The sequence below is a fragment of the Phyllobates terribilis genome, unplaced genomic scaffold (assembly GCF_046119375.1).
Source record: "Phyllobates terribilis strain yellow unplaced genomic scaffold, ASM4611937v1 Scaffold_3__8_contigs__length_932513732, whole genome shotgun sequence".
Taxonomy (NCBI): domain Eukaryota; kingdom Metazoa; phylum Chordata; class Amphibia; order Anura; family Dendrobatidae; genus Phyllobates; species Phyllobates terribilis.
This window is the reverse complement of record NW_027362763.1, coordinates 774843755-774870095: the sequence shown is the minus strand read 5'-3', so window position 1 is coordinate 774870095 and position 26341 is coordinate 774843755. Positions and strand designations below refer to the sequence as shown.

At 43.8% G+C, this 26341-nt stretch overlaps 1 protein-coding gene across 3 annotated transcripts in view; it reads right to left on the bottom strand.

The window, feature by feature from the left end:
- LRRN4 (leucine rich repeat neuronal 4) overlaps positions 1 to 24915 on the bottom strand; it is a 50341-nt gene extending 25426 nt beyond the window's left edge. The window contains exons 1-3 of one of the 3 annotated variants that reach the window (XM_073673335.1): positions 24742 to 24915; positions 5578 to 5646; positions 553 to 1222 (exon numbers count right to left, since the gene is read on the bottom strand). In XM_073673335.1, the coding sequence (XP_073529436.1) occupies positions 553 to 1189 (637 nt within the window). In that variant the 5' untranslated portion in view covers positions 1190 to 1222; positions 5578 to 5646; positions 24742 to 24915. Of the gene's footprint in view, positions 1 to 552; positions 1223 to 5577; positions 5647 to 23694; positions 23740 to 24741 lie in introns of those variants that run through there. The other 2 variants (XM_073673336.1, XM_073673337.1) reach the window with 2 other exon arrangements.
- Positions 24916 to 26341: the final 1426 nt, after the last annotated feature.

The following is a 26341-nucleotide window of genomic DNA, read 5'->3' as shown; positions in this document are numbered from 1 at the left end:
CAGATTTTAGACACAGCTGACTGTGAACAACCAACATCTTTTGCGTGATGATTTACCTTCTTTTAAGAGTTTGATAATCCTCTCCTTTGTTTCAATTGACATCTCTCGTGTTGGAGCCATGATTCATGTCAGTCCACTTGGTGCAACAGCACTCCAAGGTGTGATCACTCCTTTTTAGATGTAGACTAACGAGCAGATCTAATTTGATGCAGGTGTTAGTTTTGGAAATGAAAATTTACAGGGTGATTCCATAATTTTTTCCTCAGAATTGAGTGATTCCATAATTTTTTCCCTCTGCTTGGTCTGAAAAAAATTACCTTTACTGAGTACCACATTTTTTATCTTGATTTCTTTTAGTGTTTCTTAAAGCCCTAAAGTTGCCATTTGAAATGACAAGTTTTGTGCCATGTCTGTGATCTGCTTTTTTTCAACAACATTAAACAACTGAATGAACATCCTCCGAGCCCGGTGATTCCATAATTTTTGCCAGGGGTTGTATAAAGCTTTACTTATCTGAATTATTCTTTATTTTTTATTATAATTTTGACTCACCTCTTCTAATGTATGTACCACTTAGATCAAGATAATTGAGTGACTTTAATAAATCCTCTTGGGCTTCTGTTTCATTAAGCGCAAATGCTGACCCACCAATTTCTTCAGATGAATCTCTTCCGATCATTGTCATAGATAAATTAAGCCACACCAAGTTTGGAAAACTGGAGAAGGCAAATGGATGGATGAGCAATATAGGATTTCCAGCAAGCGATAGCCTTGTGAGATTCTTCAACGTAAGGCACTTTGGTACAACTGATAACTGGTTATTGCTTAGATCCAGTGACTCCAGTCCAGCCAATACGTGAATTTTCCAGTGAATCTCTTTGATTCGGTTGTGGGATAAAGACAAGATGCGAAGTTTAGGAAGAAAAACCACATCTTGGTCCCTAATTACAGTTATATTGTTAAAACTCAAATTCAAGTCCTCAGTATTTGAAGCAAGACAAGATGGTAACACTTCAAAATTTTGGTTCTGGAGATGACATTTGACATTGCATTGACCCCCACACTGAGTGTCGGTAATATTCCCTTCTTCCGTTAGATTTTTGGAGACAGTAACTGTCGGGTCTGTGCTGCTTAGAAGAGCCACTAACATTCCCGTCTTACACACAAGGAGCAGCAAGGTGAACATCATCTTCCGGAGGTAGTCAATGAACAAAAATCAAGCCTGCAAAAAGAAAGTAAGAACATACAGAGGATAAAGTCATTCGATGTAAGAACATTGATTATCAAAAAATTAAAACCTCCCAGTGGTCTTAAATCTTCATTTGCATTTTTTATTTTACTGCTGGAGTGGTGTCACTAATATAAGTTCCCTGCCCCTAGTAATATATTCACCACCCTTTGTCTTCATCTGTTATCGGAGCCGCTCTGGTTGTCTTTTGCAGGTTGTGACCTACCGAACTGCTCCACTGTTTGCTGGGCAATCTGGAAGGACAGAACGAGGCCAGAACGAGGCTCCCATAGACTTACTTTGAGAGCTTCTGACTGTTACTTATGACTTCAGATCAGTCAGAAGTTACGGTCACAAGATGGCAGATCGCTACTGGAGCCACACCGTGAACAGCTGAAGACAGCGGCTGGTAAGTATAAGGCTATGTTCACACATTGCTTGTTTTCAGACGTTTTTTTGATGCGTTTTTTATGTAAATTTTCAGCTGCATTTTACAGTACCAGCACAGTACTGAGATTCTAGAAATCTCATGCACACATCATGGTTTTTATTTGATCAGTATTTTGTGCAATTTTGTTTTTGTAGAATAGAGCATGTCACTTCTTTCAGTGTTTTTTCACCCATTGGAAGTAATTGATAGTGAAAAAAACGCTGAAAAAAACGCACCAAAAACGCAGGTGTCAGGGTTTTCAGCATTTTTTTTTCAGTGTTTTTTGTGCCAAAACCAGAATAAGATTTTTTTTCACTGAACTTTATGTACATACATAAAGAGATAAAATGACAGTGAAAAGAATGCACCCAAAAACAAGCAAAAAAGCAAGTGAAATCCTGAACAAACTACCTGTCAAGAGATCAGGTTTTGGTGCCGAAAAATAAGCGCTAAAAAAACACGGTGTGTGAACATAGCCTAATACCAGGATCAGGGAACTTACATTAGTGGCACTACTCCAGTATTAAAATAAAAAAAAAAACAAAGGCTGGCGTGGTATAAGAAATGAATAAAAAAAAAATGTTTTAAAAAATGTGTGAAAGCTCAAAAAACCCTGTTCCCCATTCAAAAGTAAAGAAATTACAAAAATACTTTTGGTATCATCATGACTGAAAAAGTCGGTTGTATCAAACATTAAATTATTTAAACCATACGTTAAACGGAGAAAAGCAAAAAAAAAAATTGAAACAGCAGAATAGCCATTCTTCTGTCACAGCACTTCCCCAAAAAAAAAACAATAAAAAAGTGATCAAAAAGGGTTGCAATAAAAACATTGGCTCAGGGTGCAAAAAACAAGTCCTCACAAAGCTCCATAAACAGAAAAATAAAAAAGTTACTGGGCTCAGAAAATGGCAGCACAAATCAATTTTTATACACTGTGTGCAGAATTATTAGGCAAGTTGTATTTTAGAGGATTATTTTTATTATTGATCAACAACTATGTTCTCAATCAACCCAAAAGGCTCATCAATATCCAAGCTTAATATTTTTGGAAGTTGGAGTGTTTTTTTTTTTAGGTTTGGCTATCTTAAGAGGATATCTGTTTGTGCAGGTAACTATTACTGTGCAGAATTATTAGGCAACTTAATAAAAACCAAATATAATCCCATCTCACTTGTTTATTTTCACCAGGTAAACCAATATCAGTGCACAAAATTTAGAAATAAACATTTCTGACATGCAAAAACAAAAAAATTAGTGATGAATATAGCCACCTTTGTTTATGATGACACTCAACAGCCTTCCATCCATAGATTCTGTCAGTTGCTTGATCTGTTTTCGATCAACATTGCGTGCAGCAGTCATCACAGCCTCCCAGACACTGTTCCGAGAGGTGTACTGTTTTCCCTCCCTGTAGATCTCACATTTTATGATGGAACACAGGTTCTCTATGGGTTTCAGATCAGGTGAACAAGGGTGCCATGTCATTATTTTTTCTTCTTTTAGACCTTCACTGGCCCGCCACGCTGTGGAGTAGTTGGATGCATGTGATGGAGCATTGTCCTGCATGAAAATCATGTTTTTCTTGAACGATACCGACTTCTTTCTGTACCACTGCTTGAAGAAGTTGTCTTCCAGAAACTGGCAGTAGGTCTGGGAGTTGAGCTTCACTCCATCCTCAACCCGAAAAGGTCCCACAAGTTCATCTTTGATGATACCAGCCCATACCAGTACCCCACCTCCACATTGCTGGCGTCTGAGTCGGAGTGGAGCTCTCTGCCCTTTACTGATCCAGCCTCTGACCCATCCATCTGGCCAATCAAGAGTCACTCTCATTTCATCAGTCCATAAAACCTTTGAAAAATCAGTCTTAAGATATTTCTTGGCCCATTCTTGACGTTTTATCTTATGTTTCTTGTTCAAAGGTGGTTGTTTTTCAGCCTTCCTTACCTTGGCCATGTCCCTGAGTATCGCACACCTTGTGCTTTTTGATACTCCAGTAACGTTGCAGCTCTGAAATATGGCAAAACTGGTGGCGAATGGTATCTTGGCCGCTTCACGCTTGATTTTCCTCAAGTCATGGGCAGTTATTTTGCGCCTTTTTTGGTCAACACACTTCTTGCGACCCTGTTGGCTATTTGCCATGAAATGCTTGATTGTTCGGTGATCACGCTTCAAAAGTTTGGAAATTTCAAGACTGCTGCATCCCTCTGCAAGACATCTCACAATTTTGGACTTTTCAGAGCCCGTCAAATCTCTCTTCTGACCCATTTTGCCAAAGGAAAGGAAGTTGCCTAATAATTAAGCACACCTTATATAGGGTGTTGATGTCATTAGTCAACACCCCTCCTCATTACAGAGATGCACATCACCAGATTTACTTAATTGGTAGTTGGCTCTCAAGCCTATGCAGCTTGGAGTAGGACAACATGTATAAAAAGTATCAAAGTGATCAAAATACGCATTTGCCTAATAATTCTGCACGCGGTGTATGTCTGTATATATATTGTGGGAAACCTCCATGTGTTTCTAAAATCAGAACAAATAGAATGTACACATGTAAGTGGAACGTAGTACATCTCTCACATTCAAAGCTTTTGCCAGTGCGCTGCACAATTATGTGGATATTAGTTTCCAAGCAATGCACTTTTTTTTCCGACATGTTGCATGTACAGTATATTTGCACTTTGGATTGGTCCTACCTCCCAACTTTTAGGCCACATCAAAAACACAGCGTCTTGCAGTCCCAGCAAAGTGGATGGTATTTATAGAAATCTCAGGCCCACTGTGCTTCTTTTTAACGCTGTGTAAACTGACCTGCGATGCGTCTTTGAAATCTGCAGCATGTCAAATTCTCTTGCCGGTACACTGAGTTTTCTGTGTGGATTTCCCCATAAACTTACATTAGATGCAGAAAATCCACAGCAAAAAAAGCACATACATTTTTAGTGCATTTTTGAGGCGGAAATGCATAAAAAAATGCACGTATTCCCCGCCTAAGTATAGCAATAAGGTTTGTCAAAGCAAAAAAACAGGAAGTATCAAAATAAGTCTGCTTTATGTAAAGCATGATATACCAGAGACAAAAAAATGCAGCATCAAAAATGCAATAAAAATGCATGTTAAAAAACACACTCAAAAGCGCAATGAAAAAATGCAACTATTTTAATTTAAATAATGAGTGCAGAAATGCTGCAGAAATTCCGCAACATCAAAAACACACCAAAAGTTCATCATGGGAACGTAGCCTTACAGAAGAGTGAGCCCATGTTCCCACGATGAGCTTTTGGTGAGTTTTTTATGTTGCAGATTTTCTGCACCACTTCTGCACCCATTAATTAAAATAGATTTCTTGCATTTTTTCAAAAACTCATTGTGGGAGCGTAGCCTAAGGCCACGTGCACACGTTGAGTATTGTTAAGAAGATTGTTATTGCATTGTGTGGTGCGGACACCTGCAGAAAAAAAAGCAGTAGTAAAAACACAGCATTACATGTGAACATGGCCTCAGCGTTAAAATTTTATTACATTTTTAATAGGTTTTTTGGAGAAAAAAATCACAACTTTTTTTTTCACGCCATTTCACTGTAAATAATCTGAGCACTGCATTGTGCTGGTTGTTATCATTACAGGGACAACAGATATGTGTCCACGTTATTTGATGATTTGTGATGTTTATTATTTTTTAAAAAGCGCATTCAAAATGACATTTTTGTAATTGTTTTTAATTATTTTTAAGTAGTTTTATATGAATAAAAAAAATGACTTTTATTTTCCCTCTAGAATACAGGTACATAGAAATGCAATGCTGTGTACAGATGTATCTCTGTGTATCAGTATGATTTGCCTGTGGGTTCAGAGGCTGTGATGCAACTTCAAGTATAGAAAATCCTGCTACAGTTGCTTAGTGTAAGCTGTACCTGATAGCTTTAGCTTCTGCCTGCAATGACACAGGTTGTGGGTTTGATTCCTGGAGAGACCAGATCTCACTAAAGAAGAGAAGACAACATTTCTGTAATTGTTTTTCATTATTTTTTAGTAATCTTGCATGGGAAGAAACAATTCTGACTCTTAGTTTCCCTTTAGACTACAGGTACATACAAATATACTGCTATACACAATCAATCTCTATATACCAGTATAATGTGCCTGTGGGCTCATAGCGTTAGCTGCTGCCTTCACTGATAGAGGTTGTGAGGTCGATTCCCAGGGAGACAAGATCACAAAAAAGAAGAGATTTGTTTATTTAATTAATGTAAGTGTGTGCAGAGTAGATATTCCGGCCCACCCCTTTAGAGGAGGAGCTATGAAGATGCCAGAGAGAAGACATCGCAAAACATATGCCTCAGTGCTTGGGTTCCTGAACTTTTTGACCCTAGCAGCCCCTGCTGCTACAATCAGTTACGGTGGCAGTTGGATATAAAACGTGTACTGAACAGGAACAGCCCATCAGACCCCCAACAATCGAATATTGATTACCTATCATAGTCTTGGATAAACATTTTAAATACATCAATGAGAGAAATCTAAAGTGTAACATTTCTCCTTGTGGAGAGTGCCATGTTGGTGTAAGGCATCTAACAGGCCATACAGTGCTTCTCTGAAAATTTAAATATGCAAATATACTCTTCAGAGAGAAAGAGGACTTGAACTCTAGTGCCACCTTTTGAATGTAGCAATACTAGGAGTCAATATCAATCCTTTTAATGATCCTTGCCACATCACGTAGGACAAGAAGCCAAGTCCAACATTCCATTTGCAGGCACATGTTTGTTTTGGCTGGGTGGAAGGTTTGGCTTATTATCAAGAGACATATGGGCAAGGCTCATTGGAAGGTTGACTTTGACTTTTAAGGTTGCTTCTTTGGCCTCCTGGATCGATTATCTTCTTGCCTTTGAAAGGGGGAGAGGGAGGGGGTGGTATCAGGACTTAGTGCTGCGGACCGGAACTGAGTTCTTTGCCCTGAAGCCCCTAAACAGGAATCTGACATATGTGTGATGTGTTGTGGGATTTGGTCTGTACTCACTTGTCATACAGGAGTCATTTTTACCTCCCCGTCCTTGGGACCAGATACAGCTGGACACATAGCAGGAGTCTTTTGGTCCGATTTAACAGGTTCAGCTTTACTGTGCATTTTGGATACATACTGCTGCGGCAGACAGATTGAGTCCCTTTTTGGTGATGTTCCCTTTGCCCAGTCCACTATCAGTTCATGCCTCCTTTCTGCTGGACCTGCCCCCGCCTCAACAGCTTCTGTTGGTACCAGGGACTTCCTATCTTTCCCTCTTGCCATGACCTGACCGACCTCTTCCACCAAGTGAAGAAAGAGTGATGGGAATTGATGCCTCTTCTGAGTCCTATTCTCTGGACTGCCCCGGAGTCTGTGCAAAACTTCAGATGTATCCTCATGCTGTATAAGAGACTTGACACTGACAGGACATTTTGCCGCTGCTGCACTCGCTGAACTTGAACCTGTCACACCGGACACTCTCACTAGAACTCTCACTGAACTCCCGAAGCAGGAAGTACTTCCCCTTATTATCTGATCTAACCACTCCCCATATGTGGGCTTTTAACTATATACTACCCTGTGTGATGCAAACTATATCCTTATACCTTGTAATGATTCCCCTACAGCCCTCACCATTCCCTGGGGACGGCCTTGAGGTAAAACCTCCAGGAAAACCGAGACACAAACCGGCCATAAGGATAAAATGTAAAAACTTTATAAAAACATATAACCATAAAAACATTCATATTCCCTATTATTCACATTAACTTTTCTTCACTCGATGTCTTCTTCTACACCCCTTACACCTTTTTATTAAATTTTGAGGGACGTCCAGTTCAAGCTAGTTTCACTGTTGTACCAAATTTATGCCACTTCTTGACCGTCTTCACAGTGTTCCGTATTATATCTAATGCCTTGCCATTTTTTTTCAACCCTTCTCCTGACTGATAACTTTATTATGTGATCCCTTTGCTGTGTTGTATGCTGTTTATGGACCATGGCTTTTGCTTAAAATGCATCTAAGAAAATGTCAGGAATAGCCTACTAGCACAGCTAAACTTTATATGGAGTTAATCAGAATCACTTTAAATCAAGGCAGCTGTGTACTAGCTAATACTTAGGCTGTGTTCCCACAATAATTTTTCTTTACGTTGTGCATTTTCACTGCGTTAAAAGCGCACAGTTCCAACAAAGTAGATGGGATTTATAGAAATCTCATGCCCACTGTTATTCTTTTTACTTAGTGTAAACTGACCTGCGGTGCATGTTTCAAATTTTAGGTGCAGATTTCCCCATAGACTTGCATTAGACTTGGAAAATTTGCAGGTAAAAACGCACATGCATTTTTAGTGTGTTCCGTGGCAGAAATGCATTAAAAACGCATGTAATCCGTGCATGACTATATAAATAAAGTTTTATTAAAGCCAAATATTAGGAAGTATAAGAAACAAGGCCGCTTTGTTTAAAACATGACATACCAACAAGAGACAAAAAACGAGGTAAAAATGTATGTAAAAAAACAACTCAAAAATGCTAAGAAAAAACGCAAGTAACCTAATTTACTTAATAAGTACAAAAATGGTGCAGAAAATCTACAATGTCAAAAACTCACCCAAAAGCTCATCGTGGGAATGTAGCCTTAACATGAGTTTAAGGGTACACTCACACTAGGGTATATTCTCTCATGTAATAGAATAGGGCCAATTACGCTATTGACACTTGGCTCAAATTCTAACCTTAGTGTGATCTGATTCTCTCGCATGAGAGAATCGCAATCACAGATGTGGAGAAGATGGAGAACTTAATTTCTCAGTCTTTTCCATTGTCTCTGTGGTTGTACTACGGAGTACACTCGGATGACGTCTTGAGTGCAGTCTGATGTTTTACATGCACACATAGACTTGTATAGGTGCGTGTGATCTGATATTGGATGCACTTGCAGCATGCTGCGATTGTTTTCTCATGCTGAATCTGCACTGCCCCATAGTATAACATTGGGCCGAGTGCTATGAGATGAAACATCAGATAGCACTTGTCCTAGTTATATGCACAGGTGAGCGAGCCCTAAATGTGATTGTCTAAGGCTATGTTCCCACGATGAGTTTTTGGTGAGTATTTTACGCTGCGCATTTACAATAAAATGCAAGTAATCTATTTTACTTAAAGGGGTTTTCCCGCAAATAAAAGTTCTTTTTAATCAATAGATCTTGGAATAATAATAAGTTCCTCAATTGGATGTGTTTAAATAAAATGTTCCTGTGCTGAGATAATCTTATAAATGTTCCCCTGCTGTGTACTGTGTAATGTCTGTGTCTGACTGTACAGGAACATGGTCTGATCATACCACATCTCCTGGGCATTATTTTAGTTTAGTTATTTTTATTTCCTCTCCTGAAAATTATTTTAGTTCTCAATGGATTTGTACAGATTATGGTAGGCAATAAAGGTGGGAAAAGTGAAATAAAAGAGTAAAATATAAAGTGAAAAAGAAAACTCTTCATCTGGATCTCTGAATACACCAACACAAAAAACAAACTCATCAATAGAAACAAAACAGGAACATCAAAAGTCACTATATAAAAATATATATAAATATAGTATGGCTATAACTGTATTTACCCCTCCAAGAAACTTAGCATTTAAAGAGAACCTGTGATCTGGGTCATCCATGTTAAAGTAAAGGTATGGGCAGAATGGTGCTGTCATACTGATTTAATGCATATGTGTCACCCTGGCCTGGATGCCACAAATGTATAATAAAGCTGTGTCTGAGAGCAAGGGGGAGGTTCTCTGGTCAAGGACCATTAGCATGCAATACCTCCTGTCCCAGGCCAGTAGGGGGAGCAGGCTGCCCCTATAAAAGCTGGAACTGGGGGCAGGGTTAGAGAGAACTGGACAACCTGTCTCTGGATTGAGAGGTGTCCCAGAGCAGGGACAGACAGTTGTGTTGCAGCCTAAGAGGCCGTGTGGCAGTAGGAGAGCCACGAGCCAGGGACAAGAGGCGAAGCGAGCCTGTCCTTGCAGATAGAGAAACTAATCTACCGGACTTTGGTGTCCGAGGCTGTTAGGATTCCAAGTCCTACAGCAAATAACCAGTCCGCTGGGGATTGTATGTTCCCTGGCCTAAGAAGCCCGGAGGTTCCGCCACAGCAGAAGGGACCGGTGAAGCCGCACCAGGCCAAGAGTAAAAAGGGACCCAAGTCGCCAGCCATACGGGCGAGAAGACACGGTGAGCTCAGGAACGTGGGCTATTACACCATGAGGAGGGAAATAGCCAGAGAGAGCGCAGAGAGCACGGTAGGCCTACACCCTCACCCTGATCAGGGCCAGCTTCCCACTTGTCCTCAGACATTCAGGCCCCCTCCTAGCCGGGCCTGTTTTTGGGTCGTTTCACCTGTTCTAATAAAGACCCTGAACTGTTTAAGAGGCCTCCGTCTCCTGGCTATTGCTGTCGGAATCATCCCCTCCATCATCCATTATATACTGCCCTGGGGCCATACTCCTCCCGTGGGGAGTTGTACTATTCAGTGCTGCACATTTACATCTGCCCCAGCGGTCTGCACTGCTGCGGCGGTTAGCCCTGACCGCAATTCACGGGTGGCGTAGTCGGACATTGCAAAACATATAGAAGACTGCCACTGGTCTGACCACCCTGAGCCACGGACCAGGTTGCCACTACTACCCCCATTATTGCCCTGTTGCCCGGATCCGAGTGCCCCATGGCCCAGGGGGCAAGTCAGCTTTGGCGTAGTCGGCAGGATTGTGACCAACCCGCCACAATCGGGTATTGCGCGCCTGAAAAAGACTGTACACGTACCTTAAAAAGAGGTTTCCCGCAATCCGGAGCCGTTTCCCGCCATTTTCAGCCGTCTCCTGCCATCTTCAGCAGCTTCCCGCCATTTTCAGCTGTCTCCCGCCATCTTCAGCCATTTTCCCGCCATCGGACGCCATCTGCAGGACGCCGCGCGGGAAGAAGAGGGGCGTGGACATCCAAACCGCGCGAGACCCGAAGCTCCGCCCTACGTACCAACGCTGCGCAAGGTCCTGGAAGGGAGAGCGCGCGACGCTGACGTCACCAGGACGCGACGCAAGGTCCTCGTCCGGAGCAGCACCAGCGGAGCCGCGGCCTGCAGAAGAGGATCGTCGGAAGGTAGGCCACGCTTAACTAGGGGGGAGGAAGATGTCGGACACGGAGGCGCCCACTACCACCAGCGCAGCTGCAGCAGCGGTGATGCCATTCTCCCTGCCTTACATCCCTGGAGCGGCCTGGCTGCCCAATTATTCAGGGGAGCCCCATGCACTAACTGACTTTAAGGAAAGGCTGTACAGTTTATTCCAAGTTTACCCCCTGACAGAGGAACAGAAGATTAGCATACTGACAGGGCAGTTAAGTGGCGCAGCCCAGCGGGAGGTAAAGTCATGGCCCGCTGAGGAGAAAAGACCGTAAAGGACATTCTGGCCCGGCTGCGGGGTACCTTTGATACACGTACCTCCGCTGAAATTAAAATGCGGTTCTACGGATGTAAGCAGCGGGCACAGGATAGCATCAGAGACTATGCCCTAAATTTGCAGGAGGCCTTGAGAGCCATCAAACAAGCTGACCCTGGCAACGTGCAGGATACGGATAAGCTACTAACAGAACAGTTCATAGAAGGTCTGCTGTCTAGCGCCCACAGGACCCAGCTGCACCTCATGTTCTTTCAGAACCCTGATCTGACCTTTGCCCAATTCAAGGACAGGGCCATAAGGGTGCTCCGTGAACCCGCAACAAGTGGCGCTATAAACCCCCGGCGCCCTGCTCTCACCTAACACCAGGAGGCAGCGCCCTCCTTTATGAACTCTGTGGGGGCCGATGCACAGGCCCTGAATCAAGCTCCGTCGAAAGATCTGCACCACCAAGTCCAGGAGCTGACCAGGAGCGTCGCGGCGTTGACCAGGACCGTCCAGGCGTTACAAGTGGACCCGTCAAGGCCCATCGAGTTGGCTTCAAGTCCGGAGGATGTCCCGTGGCATCGACAGAGGAGGACCCCGTCGTTCCGAGGGAGGCCCACAGACCGCTACGCAGAGGATGGACAGCCCATTTGCCGTCGATGCAACCAGCCCGGACACATTTCCAGGTACTGTAATTTAAACGGGTCCAACCTGGGGCAGAGGGCCAATCCCCAGGCATAAGATCACCAGGCCCTTACAATTGGTGTAATAAGTATGTTGGGGGGCGCCCGGTTTTAGCCGTGGTGCTGGACGGTATCCCCATGAGCGCCTTGCTGGATACCGGGTCGCAAGTAACTACTATCCCTTATGTACTTTTTAAGCAGTATTGGACTGATTCTGATATAACACGGTATCCAGACAGTAACTTGAGCATCATTGCCAGTAATGGCTTGCCCGTGCCGCAGATGGGGTTCAAGGAGATGACCATTAAGATTGGTAAAGTTGAACTGCTGGCACAGGGAGTGATTATTGTGGACATTGACCGTCGTGAAAGTCACCCTAAAATAACTGTGGGTACTAACGTGATTGAAAATTGTCTTTCAGAGGTAATTGCAATTCTACAACAGGTGGCGGTGAATGCTAGTTCCAGCCAACAGAGAGTCCTCAACAAAGATATAAAAGCCCTGATGAGACGGCAGCAGGTAGAACTGTCTGATGGTGAGATCGGTAGCGTAAGAATGAGTGACCCATTCCCCATTTCCATGCCCCCCAAAAGTGAAATGATGGTCTGGTGTCGGACTGCAATCGGGTTGAGAGGTAGAGACTACCAAGCCATGGTAGAACCCGTGTACTCAGACAGCAGGCCCACCATTTTGACAGGCCGGGGGGTGGTTGATGTCCGTCATGGGAGGGTGCCCGTTCGCATTTTCAACATTGGGGAGAGGGAGGTACACTTACCCAGGTACGCTACACTTGCCAAACTGTTTGCTGTCGAACACAAAGCTATCAGGGCCGTGGAGCCTTTGCCTCCATCTCCACAGGCAGAGGGTAATGGCTTCCAGAAACACAAGGAGGACTGGTGCCAGAAACTCCATGTGGGTGCTGACTCCACTCCCCTGCACCAAAAACAAGGAGTACGAGAGAATTTTTAGTAAGCACCCGCTAGACTTCAGCCGAGTAAAGGGAGTGGATCTCCACATCCCCACGGGGAGCCACCCACCAATAAAGGAGAGGCGCAGACCTGTACCCCCTGCACATTATCAGAACGCAAAGGGCATGCTAAGAGAAATGAAAGAAGCTGGGGTCATTAGAGATAGCTGTAGCCCCTGGGCAGCCCCCTTGGTTCTGGTAAAAAAGAAAGACGGCACCATGAGAATGTGAGTGGACTATAGACAAATCAACCGTATCACCCACAAAGTAGGTGATACGGTTGATTCTATGACAAATCAACCGTATCACCCACAAAGACGCATATCCGCTGCCTAGAATAGAGGAGTCTTTAACCGCACTAAAATCAGCTAACTTCTTTTCTACTTTGGACCTTACTAGCGGGTACTGGCAGGTTCCTGTGGCAGAGGCTGACAAGGAGAAGACCGCCTTCACCACCCCGATGGGACTGAGCGAGTTCAACTGTATGCCCTTCGGGCTCTGCAGCGCACCAGGGACCTTCCAGAGGCTGATGGAATGCTGTCTAGGGCACCGAAACTTTGAGACGGTCCTACTTTACCTGGACGACGTGATCGTCTATTCGAAGACCTATGAGGACCATCTAAAACACCTGGCAGAGGTGTTCGAAGCCCTGGCAGGCTATGGCCTGAAGGTGAAACCATCAAAGTGTCACCTGTTGAAACCGAAGGTCCAGTACCTAGGGCACGCGCTAAGTGCAGAAGGAGTAGCCCCCGACCCTGACAAGGTCACAGTAATCAAGAGCTGGCCAAGCCCCTCAAGCATCAAAGAAGTGAGGCAATTTCTGGGGTTGGTAGGCTACTACCGAAGGTTCATCCCCGGGTTCACTAAGATGGCAGCCCCTATGCAGGACAAGCCGGAAGAGGAGTCCTTCCGCCAGTTGAAGATGGCCCTCACAGGGGATGAGATCCTGGCCGACCCCGATTATGGCCAGCCTTTTATTCTACACACAGACGCCAGTAATGTGGGGCTGGGAGCCGTACTGTCGCAAAACCAACAGGGCAGAGAAAGGGTGATCGCGTATGCCAGCTGGAAGCTGAGGCCCACTGAAAGGAACCCGGAGAATTACAGCTCCTTCAAGCTAGAATTCTTGCCAGTGGTGTGGGCCATCACAGAACGGTTTAAGCATTACCTGGCCTCCGCAAAGTTCACCGTGTACATGGACAACAACCCGTTGACACACCTGGACAATGCAAGACTAGGTGCCCTAGAGCAGCGGTGGATGGCGCGACTCTCGAATTATGACTTCACGATCAAGTACCGGGCAGGCAGAACCAATGCCAACGCTGACGCCCTATCGAGAATGCCTCACTTACCTGACGGAGGCGAAGACCCAGAAGAGCTGGAGGAGGTAGAACTCCCTGCGTTTCACCGGTATGGAGCCACTCAATACTCCCACCGCGTGAAGGAGGAAGACTTAACAACGGGGTGATCAATCCCCTACCTCACCACAGCTGGGCCGAGACCCAAGATAGTGACCCTGCAATCTGCATGGTGAAAGACCTGTTGACCCGAGAAGACGCCCGTCTAGATCCGGATGCTCCAGAGGAAGCCAAGCAGCTATGGAAAGAGAAGAGCAGGCTGTTCCTCTATGAAGGTAAGCTGTGCAGAAGGCTCGTCAACCACCGGACGCACGAGCTGACCTGGCAAGTCGTGGTCCCAAGGCGAGATGCTGCTATGGTCCTGGAAGCTTACCATGACAGAGCGGGGCACTTCGGCTGGAAGAAACTGGAGTTCCTGATAAGAGGCCGGTTCTTCTGGATCGGCATGAGAGGGGCTGTAGAGAAGTGGTGCAGAGACTGTGGCCCTTGTAATCTAAGGAGGAAGGACCGCACCAGCCAGAAGACACCCTTGAGGCCCATCGTCACCCAGCAGCCTCTTGAACTGGTAGCTCTGGACCACGTCAAATTGGCTCCAAGCCAGGCAGGATATGTTTATGCCTTGACAATCGTGGACCACTATTCCCGATTTCTAGTGGTGGTCCCTGTAAAAGACTTGACAGCTCAAACGGCGGCCAGAGCCTTCCAGCAATACTTCTGCCGCCCACACGGGTATCTGGAACAAGTCCTGACAGACCAGGGTTCAGCGTTCGAGGCTGAAATCTTCCAAGAGTTCTGCAACCTCTATGGCTGTAAAAAGATTCGGACAATGCCTTACCACCCACAAACCAACGGGATGTGTGAGAAAATGAACAATATAGTCATTGATCTCCTGAAGACGTTGCCCCTGGAGGAATGCAGCCTGTGGTCAGAAAAACTACCGGACCTGATAGACTTATACAACCATATCCTGGTGAATGCTACAAACTGCACTCCGGCTTACCTGATGCGAGCCAGACCAGGTAAGCTGCCCATAGACCTGGAGATGGGGGTCCTAACACCCGAGGACACCTCTCCAGACGTGGACTGGGATACGGAAAGGCGACTGCAGTACAAGAAGGTACAGGAGAGTGTGGAGAAGAGCCTGGCCCAGGTGAGGGAAAGGCAAGAGAGACTCTTCAACCAACACGCCCCTGCTGGTCCTCTAGAACCTGGTGAACAGGTCCTGAAGTGAAAGAGAAGGCTACACAAGCTGGACGACCAGAGGGAAAGGGAATCCTACACAGTACTGCTGTCTGATCACGACAACCCGAAGGTATGCGTGGTCACTAAGGATGGAGGAGAAACCACTAGTACCGTCTGCAGAGACCACCTAAAAAGGTGCCCCGAGCAACTACGGAATTCAGAAGAGGATCAAAGAGACCTTGAACCCGCAGAGGACAAGGAAGAAATGATCAGCACCATTCTCGGAGAGTTCCCTCAGTCCTGGACTCAAATAAACGATGCCATAGTGGTACCCGTCCTGCATTTCCTGCAACCAACTCAGCAACAAACTACACCAGGGCGGGAAAGTGAAGAAGAACAAGCAGTTCCAGAGGCAGAAGAGTCTGTACCAGCAGCCCAGGAGAATCAACCCTCTGCTGACAGTAAGCCTGCCATGCCTGCGGTAAGCCAGATGACCCGCAGACAGCTGCCTGCCCTGCCTGTAAGTCTAGCCAGTGACTGTACCCTAAATGGTAGTGAAGAAAACCAGGTTAGACCACCACCAGACAGTGGGTTACGCAGGTCAACCAGGAGCACAAAGGGGCAGATACCCGCTCGCTGGAGAATATAGGGTGCACTAAAACTGGAAATAACCCTGTTGCCAAGTGTTGAAATGTTTGCAAAGTTACATGCATGATTAGTAATTGTGTATTTCAGTTTCTTACAGTTGCCGTACGGACTCAAAGGTTATGAACTTTTAATAACCGGGACTTTGTATGGACTGCGTTCGGAGCCTAACCAAGGAATGAACTAAGACTGTAAAGGACTTGGGGCTAGGACAGACCCCCACCTGGTTAAGGCTCCCCGTTGTGTTGGTGATATGGACACCCGGTCACAGGCCACACTGTGACCTTAAGAACTCAACCTGTGCGTCGTTTGTCTACTAATGTTTTATGGTCATGCATATTACTTGTTTCTTATTTAGTCCCGGAGTACTAAATTTTACTAGGGGGGAATGTGTCACCTTGGCCTGGATGCCACAAATGTATAATAAAGCTGTGTCTGAGAGCAAGGGGGAGGTTCTCTGGTCAAGGACCATTAGCATGCAATACCTCCTGTCCCAGGCCAGTAGGGGGAGAAGGCTGCCCCTATAAAAGCTGGAACTGGGGGCAGGGTTAGAGAGAACTGGACAACCTGTCTCTGGATTGAGAGGTGTCCCAGAGCAGGGACAGACAGTTGTGTTGCAGCCTAAGAGGCCATGTGGCAGTAGCAGAGCCACAAGCCAGGGACAAGAGGCGAAGCGAGCCTGTCCTGGCAGATAGAGAAACTAATCTACCGGACTTTGGTGTCCGAGGCTGTTAGGATTCCAAGTCCTACAGCAAATAACCAGTCCGCAGGGGATTGTATGTTCCCTGGCCTAAGAAGCCCGGAGGTTCCACCACAGCAGAAGGGACCTGTGAAGCCGCACCAGGCCAAGAGTAAAAAGGGACCCAAGTCGCCAGCCATACGGGCGAGAAGACACGGTGAGCTCAGGAACGTGGGCTATTACACCATGAGGAGGGAAATAGCCAGAGAGAGCGCAGAGAGCACGGTAGGCCTACACCCTCACCCTGATCAGGGCCAGCTTCCCACTTGTCCTCAGACATCCAGGCCCCCTCCTAGCCGAGCCTGTTTTTGGGTCGTTTCACCTGTTCTAATAAAGACCCTGAACTGTTTAAGAGGCCTCCGTCTCCTGACTATTGCTGTCGGAATCATCTCCTCCATCATCCATTATATACTGCCCTGGGGCCATACTCCTCCCGTGGGGAGTTGTACTATTCAGTGCTGCACATTTACATCTGCCCCAGCGGTCTGCACTGCAGCGGCGGTTAGCCCTGACCGCAATCCACGGGTGGCTTAGTCGGACATTGCAAAACATATAGAAGACTGCCACTGGTCTGACCACCCTGAGCCACGGACCGGGTTGCCACTACTACCCCCATTATTGCCCTGTTGCCCGGATCCGAGTGCCCCACGCCCCAGGGGGCGAGTCACATACCTTTAGTGTAAAAATCTGAATCCTAGTTTTCGTTAAATCATCATGATCAATTTCAGTTTCCTCAGTGCTTTATGCTTCGGGACAGGACTTGTGGGCGGGACTGTTGGTAGGGTCTTCGGCTCAGAAGGCTCAGCCATGGCCCCTCCGCTGCCTTTGCTGCATTCATCATTGTGCATTCATTTAAGTTTTGGACTGGTGCCGTCTTAGCTGTGGGCGGTGCAATCGCTGATAGTGGTCTCTATGAAAATGATGCTGGCACATACACAGAACAACCTCCGGTGGTCTTCAGGAAAATGGCGCCAGAGGTGGCGCACGCGCAGAATGAGATTTTGGCTCAGTCTCGGTGCCATTTTCATGAAGACCGCCACCAGCGAGAGCACAGTCCACAGCTAAGACGGCGCCAGCCCAAAATTTAAATGAATGCATGATGATGACTTCAACAGAGGAAGCGGAGGGTCCGTGGCTGAGCCCTCTGTGCCGAAGACCCTACCAACAGTCCCACCACGAAGCCAGAGGAAACAAAAATGTATCATGATGATATAACGAAAACCAGGCTGCAGATTTTTACACTAATGGTATGCATTAAATCAATATGAAGCGCCATTCTGCCCATACCTTTAGCTTAGCATGGATGATCCCTGCTGACAGTTCCCTTTAACTTATACTGCACAGTGAACGGCAGCTAAACAAATTGCAGAAGCAAAACTACAGCATTTGCGGAATTACTGTATTTTTTTCCAATTCCTTCCCATAAAATTTAATTTTTGTTTTGTATCCCAATGATGTTATTAAAAAATACAACATGTCTAACAAAAAAAAATCAAGCCCTCATATTGGTTTGAAAAATTTAAAATAATAAAAGAAAAAGATGGCTATTGGAAATAGGCCACCTCATTTAGTAGGTAAAGTCATTAAAGGGGTTTTCAGGTTTCAGAGAACCCCTCTCCCTAGCAGAGTTTGTTTTTAAAAAAACGATCTGAGCTTTAATCACCCTCTCCTGGTCCAACGCTGAGTCTCCACCTCTGCTCCTGATGACTGTTATTGTCTGCAGCGCTGATGTCATGTTGACAGCAGAAGCCACTGAGCTCACTCATTGGCTGCAGCGCTGTAGACATGACTTCAGAGCTGCAGACAATAACAGATACTGGGAGCAGCGCTAGAGGCTCAGCACTGGACCCAAGAAGGGTGAATAAGGCAGAGTTTGTTGTTTTTTAAAACAAACCACAGCAAGGGAACAGTAGTTATCTGAAACCAGAAAACCCCTTTAATGATCATAATCAATTCAGTAGGTCCCTTCATTATAGCACCATATAAAGTCCTAATATACAGTACAGACCAAAAGTTTGGACACACCTTCTCATTTAAAGATTTTTTTGTATTTTCATGACTATGAAAATTGTACATTCACACTGAAGGCATCAAAACTATGAATTAACACATGTGGAATTATATACTTAACAAAAAAGTGTGAAACAACTGAAAATATGTCTTATATTCTAGGTTCTTCAAAGTAGCCACCTTTTGCTTTGATGACTGCTTTGCACACTCTTGGCATTCTCTTGATGAGCTTCAAGAGGTAGTCACCGGAAATGGTTTTCACTTCACAGGTGTGCCCTGTCAGGTTTAATAAATGGGATTTCTTGCCTTATAAATGGGATTGGGACCATCAGTTGTGCTGTGCAGAAGTCTGTTTGATACAGAGCTGATAGTCCTACTGAATAGACTGTTAGAATTTGTATTATGGCAAGAAAAAAGCAGCTAAGTAAAGAAAAACGAGTGGCCATCATTACTTTAAGAAATGAAGGTCAGTCAGTCCGAAAAATTGGGCAAACTTTGAAAGTGTCCCCAAGTGCAGTTGCAAAACCCATCAAGAGCTACAAAGAAACTGGCTCACATGAGGACCGCCCCAGGAAAGGAAGACCAAGAGTCACCTCTGCTTCTGAGGATAAGTTTATCCGAGTCACCAGCCTCAGAAATCGCAGGTTAACAGCAGCTCAGATTAGAGACCAGGTCAATGCCACACAGAGTTCTAGCAGCAGACACATCTCTACAACAACTGTTAAGAGGAGACTTTGTGCAGCAGGCCTTCATGGTAAAATAGCTTCTAGGAAACCACTGCTAAGGACAGATAACAAGCAGAAGAGACTTGTTTGGGCTAAAGAACACAAGGAATGGACATTAGACCAGTGCAAATCTGTGCTTTGGTCTGATGAGTCCAAATTTGAGATCTTTGGTTCCAACCACCATCTCTTTGTGCGACGCTGAAAAGGTGAACAGATGGACTCTACATGCCTGGTTCTCACCGTGAAGCATGGAGGAGGAGGTGTGATGGTGTGGGGGTGCTTTGCTGGTGACACTGTTGGGGATTTATTCAAAATTTAAGGCATACTGAACCAGCATGGCTACCACAGCATCTTGCAGCGGCATGCTATTCCATCCGGTTTGCGTTTAGTTGGACCATCATTTATTTTTCAACAGGACATTGACCCCAAACACACCTCCAGGCTGTGTAAGGGCTATTTGACCAAGAAGGAGAGTGATGGGGTGCTACGCCAGATGACCTGGCCTCCACAGTCACCAGACCTGAACCCAATCGAGATGGTTTGGGGTGAGCTGGACCGCAGAGTGAAGGCGAAAGAGCCAACAAGTGCTAAGCATCTCTGGGAACTCCTTCAAGATTGTTGGAAGACCATTTCCGGTGACTACCTCTTGAAGCTCATCAAGAGAATGCCAAGAGTGTGCAAAGCAGTCATCAAAGCAAAAGGTGGCTACTTTGAAGAACCTAGAATATAAGACATATTTTCAGTTGTTTCACACTTTTTTGTTAAGTATATAATTCCACATGTGTTAATTCATAGTTTTGATGCCTTCAGTGTGAATGTACAATTTTCATAGTCATGAAAATACAGAAAAATCTTTAAATGAGAAGGTGTGTCCAAACTTTTGGTCTGTACTGTATAATAATAAGTAATATATAAAACAGTCTTTTGAAATGCCTGAACCATATTATTCACTGGAGCAGAGCACAGTGCTACGTGAAAGTGCTTGATGTATTTGTTCTGCATCAGTAAAATTCTGGAAGGTTTAATCGCTTTCTGGATGAGTATGAACTTGACCCTGCAGCTGAGAATAATGCACTGTAATGTGCAATACATGAGCCACTTGTAAGCCGACTGTGCATAGTCATACAACTGGCATCAGATATTTGTGGGTTCAATCATAAAATTAGTGCATTTAATTACGGTAGACAATACTTAAGAGGCGCATGAAACACTTATTGTATAACAGTTTAAAGTGGTTTTCCAAAAATAGAAAAAATAACTTTTTATTTCTCCCAGAAACAGCACCTCTCCTATCCATAGGCTGTGATCGGTATTTAAGTTTATCTGATTCCCCTCAATAGGGCCGAATAATAATAATAGACTAAGAGCTCATTCACATGTCAGTGATTTTCTCGTGTGAGAAAATCATTCTGAGTTCCATCAGTGTTTTTTCTTATCAGCGTTTCATCAGTGTTTCATCTAGGAATCTGTTTTTACCATCAGAGTTTGGTGAAAGTTTCAGCAGTTTTTCTCGGATGAGAAACAAAAAAAGAAAAGTTTCTCCATCTTCTCCTATTTATTAGTCAGTGAAAAATTGATGGCATGCCCGTGCTGTCTCGATTTTTTTCACAAACCCATCAACTTGCATTGTGCATGTGGCCTAACAAAATCAACCAGCAGTGAATTTTGGTGCTGAGGTCACATTCACACATTCAGTATTTGGTCAGTTTTTTACATCGGTATCCGTAAGCCAAAATCAGGAGTGGAACAATCAGATGAAAATTATAATAGAAACACGTCACGACTTCTGTATTTATCACCCACTCCTGGTTTTGGCTCGTTTTTTTCTTTTATTCTCAAAATTCTGAAATCATGTGTAAAATCTATCTTCGATAACTACTGATTCTCCCATTACTGGGATAGGAGATGGCAGTTGGCTCTATGGACATTCATTCTACTTATAGCACAATGTCTGTGTCTGCCTGTAGCTCCCCCTCCCATCTTCATAGAATCTTATAAGCACAAACTGTCATCTCTTATCTCAGTAATGGAATAATCTGTTTTCATTGAATACAGATTTTACCCATAAAATGAGGGTGAAAAATCAATCCTGCAGGAGAAAGAAGCAGATTTCTCTGATAAGATATATCACAAAGTTTCTTATTTTCGTGTGTACTATTGATTTAAGAAATAAAAATTCAAATGACTGTTATTCTTAAAATTCTCCTATGAGACAATAGGATTTCTTGCTCCCTCCGTTGTCCAGTTTGGATGCACCCTTAGTAAATCATGCAGCTATATAACAATATTACATTCCCTTACTTTTTATTTTGTTTTATTCTGCATTTTCCCCAATGCCTGGTAGAACCCTTTGTGCTGTTATTAAAGGGAACCTGCTAGCTGACACATGCTGCCTGATCCACGGACAGTATGTAACAGACACTGGCTGCATGATTTTAGCCACATAAGTTTATTTCTGAAACGCTGCAGGGTTTCTGAGGAAAACATAGTTTAAAAAACACCGGGGACTGAGCCGCACAAAAGACTAGTCAGACAGTCGGGTCCCCTGCGACTTCTCTCTACCCGCTGCCAGTGACTGATAGGTCTATCCAGAGACGTAACTAGAGTTTTATGGGTTCCAGTGCAACATTTGGACCTGGGCCCTCACCTGCATGTTTGTCATATTTAAGGGCCCTTGCAGCGTTCCAGATCAGGTGAAGACATATGTGTTAGCCCCTTCCTGTTTTAATATACCCATCCTGACTCCTTCCTGTAATAATGTCCCCCATCCTGGGACTCTTTCTGGTATTATATGCTCCATCCTGGGCCTGTTCCTGATGTAATGTTCCCCATCCTTGGCCCCTTCCAGAAATAATGTCCACCATCCTTTTATAATGTCTCCATCCTGAGCCCCTTCCTGGTATAATGTCTCCCTTTTCTGGTATAATGCCCCCCCTCCTGGGCCCCTTCCTGTAATATATGTCCACCATCCTGGTATAATGTGCTTTATCCTGGGCTTCTTCCAGTAATAATGTCCTTGTTCTATGGCTCTTCTTCACCAAATATAAAAAAAATCAATGATTCTACTCACCTTCCGATGTTCCCACACTGTGCGGCTTCCTCTTCCATAGCCTGTGCAGAAGCTTGCAGCTGACATCAGTGTGCAAGTGACAGGCAGTGGGTGACGTTACTGCCATGTGCTGCCATGATTTGCACGCCAACATCAGCTGCCGGTCTCTGATTGGCTGGCTGCGTGTATTGCAATGCAGGGACCCGGCGGGTCTCTGCGATGCAATACATGTCAGCTGATTGTGCGTACTCGGATGCACATCCAGCTGAAATAGCTTCTGGTGGCAGCGGGTCCCCCTTCCGACCGCGATTGTTATGCCCCAAGTCTCTCGAATCATGAGCGTGTAGGGAGAGACTGGTCACTCCAGGGTAGCGGGTGGGAGAAGCCGCCGGGGACCCGCCTTTCTGACTAGTCTCCAGTGCAGCTTGGTCTCTTTGTTTAGATCGCTGCTGTTTAACCCCTTAAATGCAACTCAATGAATCTTTTACAGTGGCATTTAAGGTACATTCCCACTGCAGATGATCCAATAAAAATGTTCCCCAAACCGATATCGATAGAAACATCTGACAGGTCCTTCAACCGAAAAATAAAAAGAAGCTTCAGATCTCAGAAAATAGCAAGACAAACCCCTCAATTTTTTTTCACAAAGTTCTACATTTTTTAGCCACTAAAATATAAAAAAATTCTACAGATTGGTAATGTCATAATCACACTGATCTGGAGACCTGTTACCAGGTCATTTTTACCATTCAATGAACGTTGTGAAAATAAAACTCCAAAAAACAAAAGTGGAATTGCAGGCTTTTTTTCACTGTTTCACTTGGAATATTTTAGCATTGTTTATTAATAAAAATAAATTGTATCATTGAAAATGAAAACACGTCCCGCATAAAATAAACCCTTATGTGGCTGTATGGACAGAAAAAAAAAAAGATTATGGCTCTTTGAAAAAGAGGACAAAAATGAAAGGGAAGATATGAAAAATTGCCCTGTCATAAAGAGGTTAATAACTGCTGCCTTCACAATGGTAATTGTGAACTAATGGCAGCAAAATATTAGATTAATATATTAATGGCCATCCTACTGTAAATTATAGGAATATTAACAGCCACTAAGCAATTCTGTTACCAGATAAAAGTATGAGGCTGAGACATTCATACTGATCACATGAGGGACTTTTTATATTCTTTATAATTTATAGCAATAGGTACAATATTCCTTATGTGACACACCTCACCTGCTGCATAACCTGTTTTTCAAGTGTAGGCGGAAGCTTCTTTCTGTTATTGATTGATATGAAATACTCTTATTTTCTAAAAAGGTTTGCATTGTATGAGACTTTTATTATGATAGTTTGGTGCAGCAGACACACAACTGTATAATACACTCTCTCCCCCTTGAGAAAGCGGACATGCGAAACGCGCGTCAGCTTGGTCCAGGAGTGGGTCACTGTACTGTTAATACAATATGGATAGGAACCCTGTATATATGATCTGTGATTAATGAATGTTGCTATGAGCAGGGCACAATAGTGGTTGACCAGTGAGCTGTCAATTAGGACCCTCAGGACCAGTGAGCTGTCACTCAGGACCACTGTGGTTGATTGACAGTATTGATTTTGATATACTGATGACCCCATATTCTGCGGCTTTTATAGACTTTGGATTTATATTTTCTTGCCTGTATTCAAATACTGTTATTTTGTGTCCTGCTACATTCTCACTACTGGTGTCTTTTATTTGAGTCCTCATTTTATTTATATGTGTATATTTGATGTAACTATATATGAAATAAATGGTATTTTTTATTTATGATAGTTTAATGACTCTGCTGATTTTTTGGTGGATCCGTATAATACACACTGCAACTGCTGAAGAACCTCTTTTTTTTAAAGAAAAAGGGAGCCTTACATATAAAAGAGATGAACCGTCCTACAGAAGCACTCTGCGCCAGAGTAGTCCTGAAGAGAGATTCACAGCGCCCACGTAGCTGCGCTTATCTCTGTACAATCGTCAGGTTATGACATCAAAATATGTTCATACAGATATTATATACAGAAAATATCCAACGATGTCTATTGTAACACATTTCAGCATCATTATCAAACGATTCTGAGGACACAGATTTACACCTGCAAATATTTAAAGCAAAGATGTAGCAAGAGATTTTTAATGATTATCCTTAACAAATATATAAATATTATATTTGTAGGCAATGAAAAATAAACAATACCGTAATATAACAAGAATAATTACAACAATACTAATGATATTGATGATCATACCTCAAAATTTGCAAATAAAGCCCGATGAAGACGTCTCTTTCTTCTTCTTTACTTTTGTAAAATCTGTAGACAAGAAGATCTAAGAAAAGAGCTTTGTGAAAGATGTCTTGGTTTCGTTCCCTCTCCCACCTATGCTGAGACACTGGTGCCTGTGGTATGCGGTGGGAGGTCTTTGTTCCCTTTAATCACTATGAACCCTGTACATTGGCTTAGTTATTGTGTAGAAATAATAAATTACATGTTATTTCATAGAAAAAAACTGTAGCACATGATGTTAATGGTATAGTGCACCGATGGTTACAAGACAAGGATTTTGATAATAAAAGTACACATTGTCTACTTAAACTGAAGGTAGTTACAAGTCATCACTCCCAGTTCCTAAAAATAAGGGGTTTACTCCACATATTAGAATGGGTGGAAATGGGAAGGGGGTGATCACGTAAATTGTCCTTTCATCATGTATTCTTGTTTCTTTACAGTTGTTTTGGGGATTTTAGCATTCATTTGTGCAAGAGATAATATAATACATGTAAAGTTTTTTTGTAATGTAATAGTTTGAATAAAGAATTAAAATATGTGGCACGTGATTTTTTTCTTGCCCTTTGAGAAACCAGAATCCAAATATTTCATGAAGTGGGTTGGGAGCAATCATGTACCAAGGTCCAACCCTAATGGACTGTCAATCCTGGAAAGCTTCCACAAAGGAAAAGATTTATTAAATCTCTGAATATTGTATCTAAACGTGAAAGTAAAAACATGTGCAATATATTATTGTTTTTATTTTATTTACATATATATATACATATATATATATATATATATATATATATATATATATATATATATATATATATATATATATATATAGGACCTTCATATTCCACAATGCTTTGCAGACATTATTATCACTGTCTTTATTGGGGCTCATAAATTTCCTATAAATAACGTTTGGCAAATGCTGGGAGAAAATACAAACTCCTTGCAGATGTTGTCAGTGGTGGCAGGGACGTCCATAGGGATCATGGGGCCCCATAGCAGAAGTTGTAATTGGGCCGTCCCCCCAAAAATGTAATAATTGTCGGGGTCACAGAAGAGCAGATCTCACAACTTTCCATCCTTTACATAGTAATTTTCCTCCTGCTGAAGTCCCAGATACCTCTTTCATTGTCCCATAAAATATCATGCCAACAAAAGTGCCCCCCCAAACACAGTATAATACCCCCATGATGAATTCCTCCACATGCACAGTATAATGACCCTACTGTACCCCACCTCAACTCCCAAGGCAAAGTATGGTGACCCCAACATAGTATAATCCCCCAACTGTGACCCCCACACAGCCCTCCATGCACTATAATGGACCTACATACAATATAATGGCCCGCACTAGCCCTCCAACAGTATAATGGCCCCCACGCAAACCTTCACACTCCACACAATATAATGCCTACCCCATGGTCCTGCACACAGTATAATGCATCCCCCATGATCCTGCACACAGTATAATGCACTCCCCATGGTCCTGCACACAGTATAGTGTACTCCCATGGTCCTGCACACAGTATAATGCACTCCCCATGGTCCTGCACACAGTATAGTG